General features: G+C 36.3%; 1 protein-coding gene across 2 annotated transcripts; it reads right to left on the bottom strand.

The window, feature by feature from the left end:
• LOC109835945 lies at positions 273-12,663 on the bottom strand. 2 transcript variants are annotated; one of them, XM_020403908.1, is made up of 4 exons: positions 12,589-12,663; positions 12,323-12,484; positions 735-911; positions 273-588 (listed from the first exon to the last, which is right to left on the bottom strand). In XM_020403908.1, exons 1-4 carry the CDS (start codon positions 12,658-12,660, stop codon positions 445-447), a joined length of 555 nt encoding a protein of 184 aa, XP_020259497.1. In that variant the 5' UTR covers positions 12,661-12,663; the 3' UTR covers positions 273-444. The 2 variants fall into 2 exon arrangements, with proteins under 2 accessions (XP_020259497.1, XP_020259498.1); XM_020403909.1 differs by having other exon boundaries at positions 762-911.

Raw genomic sequence — 12,894 nt, 5'->3', positions numbered from 1 at the left:
CGACACCAACGTAAATATTAATTTATTAGTATTTAATCAACCTAAATACTATGCGATCATCAATAACAACCATAATCGCCTAAGTAATCATGAGATTATAAAACCACACTTCGCTTTCTCATACAAGAAAGTGTAATGATAAGATACAGCTTGTAAAATTGAACATACTGAGATATGGGGGAAAAAAAGAAATTGGGGCAAATGGGGACCAAACAAAATGTATCCAGAACCATAAGATGCCTAAGAGATACAACAACAAAAATAGTCTTTTCCTTTGAACTCTTTTGATCTTCCACATAGAATCAAGCTCTTACATGTGAGAAACAGCTTCTCAATTAATTAACAAATACAATGTTTATTTCATATGCTCTGTCAAGTGAGGAACTATAAAGATCACAAACCAACAAAGTAGAAGAAGCTAAATTAACCCATTCAACATAAAATTTAGCAGCCTAGTAATCTCTTGCAGCGGCAACTCTTTCTAGATTTGTTCTTGGTCTTACTCTTTGATGTGGTTAACAATGATTCTCGCGCATCCAGAGGATAATTCTTCTTCACTGAACTTTTCACCCTTTGCTCCCCATTAACCTAGAAAATCAGCAGTATTCCTTATGATTTTATAATAATAAGCATAATTAAGAGTCTAATGGCTTCAGGACCTAACTTGATTAAAAAAACCGATGTAAGTTAAATAAAAGCTTGTTATATTACGACTGATAAATCTCAGTAGTTACCTGTGGATTATGGTTATGTTTTCTTACTTGATGTTGATTGTCACTGAGGTGGTCAATGCTTCTCCCATCAAATCTATGGAAGTCATCGTCTGCATGTTGCCTATTAGTTGATGAGCTTTGACAAGTATATAGTGTCGAACAGCTCGAATCACTGTTTGATTCCATCTCTAAGGTTAGCTGCATCACATGAAATTTGTAAAAGCAATATCAGTGATCACCAATGACTAATCCCTCACACCAAGAGGTTTTTTTAATTTTTATTTTTATATAATTAAATCAAAGGTGGGGCTAAAGTAATGAAACGAGACACAAAATCTACATGGACATCAATTTATCATATATTGTCTACATTTAGTTCTTGTAAGGGTCATCTCCTCCGCTAAATTAGTATTATCATTTATCATTTATTTCACTTCTATTTCTTTTTCCTCTACTAATTATAATCTTTATTGTTTCGCCTAATTGGTGTATTAGTGGCTATTGACATATTAAGAGCCTAAAATTACTAAAAAGAGTATATAATAGTTATCTTTTGACAAGAAGGGCGCACCACATTCTATTTTTATATACAATTTGATGGTAAATAATAGGCTGTAAATTTGTAAACACCAAATGGTTACACAAAAAAAATGTAAACGTCAAACATGTATGAACACACATTTCCTGTCAATAAGTGTTAAATTAAATACAGCAATTTTTAGTTCGAGGAAGTGCTTCTATTGTTAAATGTTGTCTATTATCGATCCCCTCCTAGAAGAAAAGTGGCGGGCTCTCCAGTGGTGCATGTTAGCAAGCGTTTTTTCCTCTGCTAACTACACCCCCGCCGAGTTCTTGATGGTGAAAAAAAAGAGAAGCAGTAGTAAGAAGATTCTTAGCATTGGATTACGAGAATCAAATCCAAGTCTGCTACCTTCTGAAGATCATTTTGATACAAGAATCAGTGAAGATGATGAAGATTTGGGAATCATGGGGTCAACGGGGCCTAGAGGTGAAAAAATGAAGAAATCGGTGGATGAAATCCTTAGATCTGCAAAGTTTCTTGAAGATCCAAAGCCTCAGATGCCAGTTGGTCTGCGATCTCGTCATCTCAGTAAGTCTTCGACTTCTTGTAAAGATCAGAGTAGTTCTCATCGATCTTCTTGGGCTGATGATGAAGTTTTTGAAGTTAAATCTCTTGAATCGCAAGGTTTAGATCAGTCTCAAAGCTCAGATCAATCATTTCCTGTTTTGACTCCAAATTCTGTTTCTCTTACTGAGAGATTAGTTCAAACTGATGCTGATAAATCTCAGAATATTCGAAAACCTGACGAATTCATTAATGACGAAAATGAACTGCACCTGAACACAGAATCAGCCAATGAAGTTAAAAAGAGCTGGCTTAGTCTATTTGCAGATAATAGGAAAACAGGAAGTGGAATGGTGCTGGATTTTATCCCTCCTACTTCTAAAGAATCTGTAATATTTGAAGAAGAGGAATGGAATGAGGGTAAATCCTTGTGGAAATTTTCCCTCATTGGACAGGTCCTAGGCCTGAATGCAAAATTCAAAGCAATGGAGATGTTTGTCAAGAAAGCTTGGGCTCCATTGGCAATCCTTGAGGTTTTTCTCCTAAAAGCAGGGATATTCTTGTTTAAGTTCAATTCAGAGCAAGAAATGAGTGATATCATTGAAAGTGGTCCTTGGTTCTTTGGATCTAGGCCACTTCTCTTAAAACATTGGTCAAATAAAGATGAAATTGAGAGGAATTTTGACAATACATATCCACTGTGGATTCAATTACCAGGCTTAAGACTAAATTTATGGAGTGCTAAGTGCTTAAGCAAAATTGTTAGTGTAATTGGTAAACCAATTGCCACAGACAAGCTCACAGCAAACGGGCAGAGACTTGCCTATGCCAGGGTTCTTGTAGAAGTAAAACTGCCATCTGAACTTCCTGATCATATTACTATTCAAGGGCCAAATGGAAAGTTGATAAAGCAAAATGTCTTCTATGAATTTAAGCCTAAATGGTGTGATCACTGTAAACAGGTTGGGCATGAAGTTAGCTTCTGCAAAAGGAAATCTAGGTCACTAAGATGGGTTCCTAAACTAGTGCAAGGAGCTGTTGGTAATCCTCAGGATAATGTGGTTGTTGAAAATTCTGGAAATAAGGATTCTATGGAAATTGATCACCACCCTCTGGTTATTGTTCCTCCTGTGCAATCTGATAAAACTTTCCAGCAAGGAACAGATTTTTTTCCTGTTCAGTCCTCTGAAAAAAAACTAAATAGTAGGAATTCTTCTGCTGGGGAAAATATTGTGCATGCTGTGCATGTTTTGCAGACACTGAATAGTCTTGAAGGCACAGTTGGTAACCCAGATGGACAATACTCTCTGAAAGGGCTAGAACAACTTGTTGAACCTATTGGAATTCTCAGATCTGTGCATGTTGCACAGGCTCAACAATCAGATTCTGGAAGGAAGGAAAATGATATCCCCTGGACACTGAGTCAAAACAGGAAATCAAAAAGTAAATCTATAAACTCTTTCTCTCCTTTGACAAATCTGACTAATGGAGTTTATCCCTCTGAAATTGATAGGGGGGGTTCAAATTTATGAACCTGTCCTTTTGGAATGTTAGGGGATTAAATAAATCCCCTAAGCAACATATGGTGAAAAATCACAGAATGCAATATCACTTATCATTCCTAGCCCTTCTTGAAACTAAGATTAAGGATGGAAATGTTCAATCAATTGCTAAGAAGATAGCTAAAGACTGGAACTGGTTTTCAAATGGGGACAGTAATGATAAAGCCAGAATTATTATACTATGGGATCCTCATATTATGGATATTCAAATAAACAGTTTTTCAGCTCAGCAAGTGACATGTGCTGTTAAGTCCACTGATGGAAAATTAAATTGTATTATATCTTCAATCTATGGTTCAAATCATATGGTAGCCAGGAAATCTCTATGGTCAGAATTATCTCAGATATACCACAGCATAGGCAATGCACCCTGGCTTATATGTGGAGATTTCAATGTCATACTAAGCAATGAGGAGAAGCTAGGGGGCTCAATGCTTTCTGAAGCAGATTCTAAAGATTTTAATCAGTTTATTGAAGACTGTAATCTGTTACATCTCAAAACCACTGGTTGTTTCTTTACTTGGAACAATAAATAGGACTCTACTACAAGGATATGGAGTAGGCTTGACAGGGCTTTAGTAAATGATTCCTGGTTACTAGAACATAATTCGAGCCATGTTGAATTCTTATCTCCTTTTTTCTCTGACCACTCTCCTGCCCAGGTGTGTATATATGAGGATAATGTCAAAGGTAAAAAACCTTTTAGGTTTTTTCAAATGTGGACCAAACATGAAAAATTTCTCTCTACAGTTGCAGCAGTATGGCAAACTCCCATTGAAGGATACACAATGTTCAAAGTGCACACTAAGCTGAAGCTCCTAAGGAATGCACTAAAAGATCTAAACAAAAGGAGCTTTTACAATATCAGTGAGAAAGTCCTCAGAGTCAAATCTGAGCTTGAGAATGTCCAAAATATGCTTCAACTTGAGCCTCTTAATTCCACTCTTATTAATCAGGAGAAAGAGTGCATTAGCTCTTATAACAAACTCTTGGAATGTGAATTATCCTTCTATCAACAAAAAGCAAGAGTTGCATGGTGTCTCCAGGGGGATAGAAGCATAAAGTTCTTTCATTCTGTTATAAAGACAAACAGACACCATAATAGAGTTATGGTCCTCTATAACAGCTTGGGGGAAAAAATCACTGAAGGTGATGATATTGCTGATGAACTCATCTCTTACTTCAAGAATCTAATGGGGACTGCTATTTCAACCACCAAGCCAAACATTAACATAATCCAGAGTGGTCCATGCCTTACTGATATTCAAGCTAGGAATCTATCTAGTCCTGTTACAAAAGAGGAAATCAAACTGGCTGTATTCTCTATTCCAGAGAATAAGGCCCCAGGACCTGATGGTTACAGCTCCTCTTTTTACAAATCTGCTTGGCCTATTGTGGGGGAGGATATTACTTCAGCAATTGAAGAATTCTTCAAAACTGGAAAACTTCTTGGAGCTGTAAACTCTACCTCTATTACCCTCATTCCAAAGGTACACTATCCTCAAACTCCTGCAGATTTTCGACCAATTTCATGTTGCAACTGTCTATACAAATTTATTTCAAAAATCCTTGCAAATATACTACAAACTATTGTTGGCTCTATCATCAATGAAGCTCAGAGTGCTTTTGTTAAGGGTAGACAAATTTCAAATAATATCCTATTAGCACATGAGCTTGTGAAGAATTATGGAAGAAAACAGATATCCCCAAGATCTATGCTTAACATTGATATAAGGAAAGCATTTGATACAATCAGTTGGGATTTCCTGGAGAGCTTGCTGAAAGGATTGGGTTTCCCTAATGATTTTACTAACTGAATTATGACATGTATCTCTTCTCCTAAATATTCTATCTCTCTTAATAGCTCTATGCATGGATACTTCAAAGGGGAAAGAGGGTTGAGGCAGGGAGACCCCCTGTCACCCTATCTGTTTATTATAGGCATGGACTACCTCTCTAGAAATTTGAATATGCTGAAACATGATAAGAAGTTCAAGTTTCACCCTAAGTGTGGTCAGCTCAAGATTACACATCTCACCTTTGCTGATGATCTCCTCTTGTTCTGTAAAGGGGATTTTTACTCAATCCAAAGATTATATCAGTGTGTCAAAGATTTTGGAATCACTTCTGGCCTTGAAGCAAATCTCTCAAAATGTTCAATTTTCTATGGAGGAGTTAAGGAATCTGTTAAAGCCTTAATACATGAAAGCCTGGGTTTTCCTGAAGGTATCTTCCCTATAAAATATCTTGGTGTTCCTCTAATTAGCAAGAGATTATCATACATGGACTGCACTCCTCTTTTCCAGAAAATATCCAATCAATTTCAAATCTGGATGAAACAGAAACATTTGTCATATGCTGGTAGACTTCATGTCATAAAAACTGTTATTCTGGGTGTCCAAATTTTTTGGACCTCAAATTATATTCTGCCAGCAAGGGTCCTGCAGAAAATTGATGATTTGTGTAGAGATTTCCTTTGGGGTAAAACAGATCAAGTGTTTAAATCACCACTGGTTGCTTGGGATAAAGTTTGTAAAGAGAGGAAACATGGTGGTCTGGGGGTTTTTTCTGCAAACATATGGAGCATAACCTCTGCATTAAGGACCATTTGGTATTTACATACACACAAAAATATGAGCTACCCTAAACACTATTTCATTATGTGGCTTGCAGTGCAGAACAGGCTACTTACAAGAGATCGATTGCTCAAAAGAGGAATCATCACCACTGGCCTCTGTTGTTTATGCAATGAAAATGTTGTTGAATCCCGAAACCACCTCTTTTTTGAATGCAGTTTCACTAGTGCAGTCTGGAATGAGATTATGAATTGGCTTCAATTCGATTGGAAGACTTGTGAATGGAATCGCTTGCTGGATTGGTTTAATTGCAGGCTGAGAGGAAGGGGTTTTAAACAAAAGGTGAAAAGAATGTCATTATCTTCTACTATTTACAGGATATGGGGGGAACGCAACAGCAGACTGTTTGATACGAAATCCAGGAGTATAGAACAGCTCATCAAGGAGATCAAGATTGATATCATGACCATCATACTTAATGGTTCATATCCAGCGGGGCAAAAAGAATGGCTTATATCACTTTAATCAACTGTAAATTTTTAGCTGTTCTTAGTTTTTATTCTTTTTAGTTGTTTTCTTAATTGATTTTTCAGTTCATATACTGAATATCTGATGTACAAACACTTTCCATTTGGTAAATGAATATAATTCTTCATTGACCCAAAAAAAAAAGTGCTTCTATTGTTGGAGAATTTTCCGTTACTTGAAATTAATCCCCAAGTTAATAATATTAGTCCCATCAACTTGCTACTTAAGTCTAATGCAGCTGCATGATGCAGATTGGTTAGGTTGCCTAAAAATTATGCACAGCAGCATAGAGCATTTATTTTTCAAGCTAATTAAATCATCAAATCATATTTGATGGCTAAACTTTAACCCAAAATAATTCAAATTTGAGTTAACCAACACCAAAAAATTGCAGTTTAGGTACTCAATTGGATGCTCTAAAAGAAACATCAGAAGTCATTTACTTGCAAAGCTTTCTTATTTCCAAGTTGCAAAACTCTTCTAGAAAGTTAGTATTATTAACGATATATACCAAAATGTCCCCATATTCACACTGAGAAAAGGAAAGGAATCAAGGTCTTCATATATATAAGAAGATAATATTTTATAAGTTTGGCAACTTGTTCCAGAAAGTTAGAAGTATAAATGGAAATCATTGACATCATTGCAGATGTACGCAATAAGAGAAAAGGAAAGTTTTCCTTCCTTAGTAAGATTTTATATCACGGAAAAAAAACATTTTAGGAAACGATAATTTAAGTAAAGCTTGACGAATAGCAAGGGTTTGGTGGGCTAAGTTGAAATAAGTCAACCCCATATATCATGTTAGATAATTCGATTAGTAATTTATTATAACTTCAAATCAAGTTTAATAAATATGAACAAAGGGGGCAACACTCGCTTCTCATAATTAATGAAAACGAATATTACTCTTAAATGAGCTAAGCATGATGGATACTGACAAGCGAGAACTTGGGCATAAACTTAGTGTTAGGCATCCTGTTTTTGACGATTTGAAATATCACACAATTAACAATAGTAATAATTCTACTATATGTCAATCAGTACACGGAAAAGATAATAATGGATCTGACATTTTTTTTTCTTGTTTTGATATTTTTTGTTAATTTTTTTTTGGTTTTCTTCCAGGGAAGGTCAGCATCCTTTTAAACCTGTTTTTAACTTGCATATTGATAAAGTTCATGGGACTAAGAAAGCTCTATTTATTGCATGATTGCCCCTCATTAGTCTGAGAAGCAATCTATAAGCCATACAGATATTCACCAAAAACGCACAACTGAGGCTAACATTAACATACAAAATATTTTATCTATTTGCGTAGAAATTAGCCAACATCCAAAAACGAGTGTGAATGCACACGTGCGGCAAGATCCCACGGAGAGAAATAGAAACGGTCGAACGACCAATGCAAAAACAGTAATCTGAATGCAATCTATCACTAGAATATAATAATCAGAAGAATCTAAGAAAATCAACCAAGTAACAAGTCGATCATGCAGCTAGCGATCAGAATAATCATCCAAGTAACAAGATCATACAACTAGATGGAATTAATACTTAAAAATCTACAACAAGAGACGTAGTACGTCGAGCGAAATAATCCAAACAATGAAACCCTTACGTATATACCATATGTCTCAAATTGTAGATAATTAAATATTAATCCTGATCTATGTATGAAAAAAAATACAACTGACTTACATCTCACAAGAATTCATACTTAGCCAAGAAACAATGTCATGTAACTAGCCATTTTATAAGAGGTCACTGGTTTACATCTCACACAGAGTCAACGTTCATATTATCGGATAACTGATTGTTTACAAATCCCCTACGTGCATCCAGTAGGACTACACGGAATACGACTCCGGCCTGGTCCGAACTCAAGCCGACTCGGGTGAATATCAAATTCACGAACGAAAGTAGCGACATCAATCCACTTTGACCCAACAAAACCAACCCTAGTGGCGATACCGATCCACTGGTGCGAGCCTGGAAGATATATCAATAGCCTTATCCGATTACATGAACAGAGATTTTCCCACCCTAACATCTCTTGTATTTCTCAATAACACACAACCCTCTAGGTCTTATTCATGTCACACAGGTCATTATAGTCATAAACTCCTAACGATTCTCAATCACAATAAGGAACAATCAATACAATTAATCATGTGTAATAATATCATGGCATATCAGATAATCAAAATTAAGAATTATTATTCATAAACAGCGTCTACATAATTTAAAAAATAATCTTTTTCTAAATTAATTCATTTTAAATTATTTCTCTTAACAATTAATCTAAAATAATTCATTTTCCAAAATAAATTCCTTTAAATTATTATAATTATCTAATAATGATTCTTTTGCCGAACTAAATTCTTTTAATTCATTATAATTATTCTAAAAATGCTATTTATCATATTACTATGATATATTTAATATTCTTCATCAAACAATCCGACGTAGATAATTATATCACAAACTAATTTATGTAATCAATAATAACAGATATGAATATTAAAATGACAAGTCAATGAGCAAGAGGGATCTTACGCCTAATAAGTTTTACGATAATCTAACATTTTAAAATAAAACAATGAGGTTGGAGATCTTGCCTACGAGGCCAAGGGGCCTGTAGACGTGGCATCGAGAGGCACTGAGCCAGCACCGGGGATCGGCCAGCGACTGCAGCCCAGGTGTAGAGACGGACGATGAGGCAGAGAGTTGTTGTAAGTTAGAGCCGGAGCGTCTGGGCGGCGGCAGGTTGATCGGCGGATCTGGCGACAGCGATGGTCAACGAGGCCTGAGGGGAGAACTGGTTGTTGGAGTTGGAAGAGCTCTATATTGGTCGAGTGCTCAAGCTGTCAGGGTGGTCGATAGAGGCGTTGCTGCTCTAGCTGAGGTCTGATGGAGCACGCGGCTGATCGGGCGAAGGGAGCCATGTTGATAAGGCGTCATTGCGTTGGGCGTTGCGTGCGGCTTGACTCGCAGTATGAGAGCGAGTCGTCGGTCCCGTGAGGGCTGAAGGAGATGATCTCAACGATGGCAGCGTCTCGCTTGATGATGAGGGGGTTCGGAGGGAGCCAGCGGTCAGAGACAGCGGCGAGGGGCTCGTCGGGAGGAGCGAAATAACGGACGGGGAGAGGGGGAGAGGGTCAGTGAATGGGATGTGAAAGGAGATTGGAGCGATGACTCAGGGGTGTGAGAGTAAAAGATGGTGGCCTAGCGGTCCGAAGAAGAAAGAGAAGAGCAGCAAAGAGAGAGAGAGTAGAAGAGAAGAGAGAGCACCGAGAGACGAGAGAAAGAGAGGAGAGAGAGAGAGAGAGAAGAGAAGAAGAAAGAAGAGAAAGAGAGGTTATATACTATATATATATATATATATATATATATATATACTATATATATATATGAGATTATATCGTATCTTCATTCAGGAGATTCCTCCTATAACGCCTCTAAAATCACATATGAGCGCATATGTGATGATCGCTCCGTGAACTGAATCTACATATTCAAAACCCGAACACACATTTGGCGGTAACCCGTCGTCGTTTGACCCCCATCGACCATGCTGAAAAGTTCTATTCATTCAAAACCGTTAAATTGATACAAGTGATGAAAGGTTCAAACGACGACGGGTTCACCCCAAAACTTGGCTGTTTGGGTTTAGAATATGTAATCAAGTTTCAACGGACGCGATCCATTCACGCATATCGCTCATACATGCTGATTTTAGAGGCGTCATAAGGAGAAAATCTCCTCCTTGACAAGGATACCCATTAATCTCTCTTTCTCTCTCGCCTCTCTCTCTTCTCTCCTCCTCTCATCTCTATTTATTGTATTTATATATATATATATATATATATATATATATATATATATATATATAGGGTTAGGGTTAGAATAATTAATAAAAATATAATTAATTATGTATAAAATTAAATAATTATTGAAAAATTATCTACAAAATAATACGTACTAGTTGTACTAATACAACAGACTATACGCAATATTAGTAATAACACAGCGGTTTATATAAAATGATATGTAATAGTAATAATAATATAACGCATTATACAAAATAATACGTAATAGTATCGATAATACAACAGATTAATTCAAAAGTTTTTACTGTACTAAGTTAATTTATAAATATCAAAATTATTTAAATAAATATAAATTTTGGACTTTTAAATCGTAGAAAATTCTAGAAAATCGAGAAAATACAAATACTCTTTTAAAATAATAATTTAATATTTTAAAATACTATAAAAATTATTTAACTAGTATCAAAATTTCACGGTCATTGCATTCTACCCCCTTAAAACAAATTCCGTCCTCGGAATTTAAAATAAGAATGATGCACAAAGAATTCAAGGACAGAGATATGGAATAATATCCATAAGCAGAGGAGACAAGAAACAATGAAAAGTTACGATACAAGAAAAAGTGGGAAGATCCGGAGTCAAAAATGATAAGGTAGGGACTAAGACATAATTCATCTAGATGATAGGATAAGCGCTAACTATAGTCTTATGGATGAAATATGATATGCGTCTAAATTGTTCATTATATTTTTACTAGTGGAAAATCGGGACCGTGACCTGCATGGGCCACCAAAAAAAAACCTGTCACGCCCCGTTTTCTAAAATACCCGGGAATCGAAACGTGAACAAGCTCGCGTCGACGTATTAAATTGAGGAGAAATAAGTACTAGACATTCTTCTCAATCTAATACGCTAAGCGTCAAGTAATATAAAGCGAAGGCACATGTCCCCGATCACAGTAGTGAGAATATAATAAACAACTCAGAACAGAAAGATCCATATCACAAATGAACATCATCTCAGACATAATATTCGGGTCAACATGCCCTTATACAAAACCATCAAACTGAATTATGTCTTAGTCCCTGCCTTAAAAAATAAAAAAAAATAAAAAAAAAACATGGAGAGTTGGGAATTGTTTGTGAAAGAGAAGGCATGGCTCAAGATAAACAGTCTGACATGTTAAAAAAAGGAAATTTCCCCTAGTTAAAAGAGAGAAAATTTCTCGGGTTTGGAAGAATGCGAGAATTTCCACTTCATTAACTCAGAAGAGATAAACAAAAGTTAACATCTTCATGCTAGAATGGTAAGGTTTCTCGTTTTATTCCCCCTGTTTTGCTTCAAGGAGTATCACAAACAATAAAATATTTTATGCCTTCGTTGCCTGATAATCTATATTCTAGTCCAGATTGGGAATGAATAGACAATCTGCAGTAATTAGACCCATAGAAAACTTCAAGTTTTCCACCATTACCGTTAATATTTAGCAACTTCTGCACAAAATTGAAATAACTCTCAAGTGACTTGTGGAGAGTAGACAAGATGGCATGCCCACTATGTTCTTTTTACATCTACCAAACACCTGAAGCTTTACTTGATAATTTGTAATTGTTTATGCTTTGATAATTGGGGCATACAAACTTTAATCCTCTTGCATCTACCAAACACCAAAAAGCTTATTTGCTTGATTATTGGCATTTGTTTATCCCTCTTACACCCAATATCTCTATTTATTTATGGCCAGTCAACTTCCTATCTCTTCACGTACCCAATATTCCTTTAATTTTAAAACATATCAAAACACTTCGATATAAGATGCCATTATACTCATTTTGATGCTATGCAACCTTATTCAATTCTCCAAATGGAGCCCTGGCCTCGACATCTAGATAAAATGTATATTGTATCCATTCACCATCTTTCAGTGAACCTGGTAATTATATGTAATTTCGACTGACATTTTTTTTAAAGGCTAGTAATTACGCTAATTATCTTTGGATACAATACAATCAATATTTTTTACCTGGATCAAACGATGCTCAAGCAAAGCGACCCGATCCAATAAGGATCCTCTACTACGGGCTTCGCTCAGGGCCACATCCAAGGGAATGCATCGTCTCTCGAAGGGAGACGTCATGTGATTGTTCCGTCTTGGTAAATTGCTTTTCTTCTCTACGTAGTTCATCTGAAATTAATAACATCGTACCGTCAAAAATTAAGAGAAGCGTATAGAGACTCATTGAGTATAATGTTCTCGTGGGAGTAGTTTGATGAATTAAAAATAATTACCAGAACATCGAGGCGATCTAACCTAGGTAACAATGGAGCACTGGACCTCTCATTGCATCCACCTCCTTCCATCTCTCTCTCTCTCTCTCTCTCTCTCTCTCTCTGAAAAAAAAAAACGCCCATAGCAGATTCTTGGGAGTCAGACAAGCGTTAGGGAATACGGCCCACGAAAGTAGAAATGGCTTTCTCATGGGCCGGCCCATCTGGACGGGCTTTAGGCTGAAATCTCTTCCGAGAGGCCCATCAGTTATTAACACCCAAATGCCCTCTCCTCTTTATGTTTTGTGAGAAAAATATTACAATCTG

This window comes from Asparagus officinalis, chromosome 4, assembly GCF_001876935.1.
Source record: "Asparagus officinalis chromosome 4, Aspof.V1, whole genome shotgun sequence".
Lineage (NCBI taxonomy): Eukaryota > Viridiplantae > Streptophyta > Magnoliopsida > Asparagales > Asparagaceae > Asparagus > Asparagus officinalis.
This window is presented reverse-complemented; position numbering and strand designations above follow the sequence as displayed.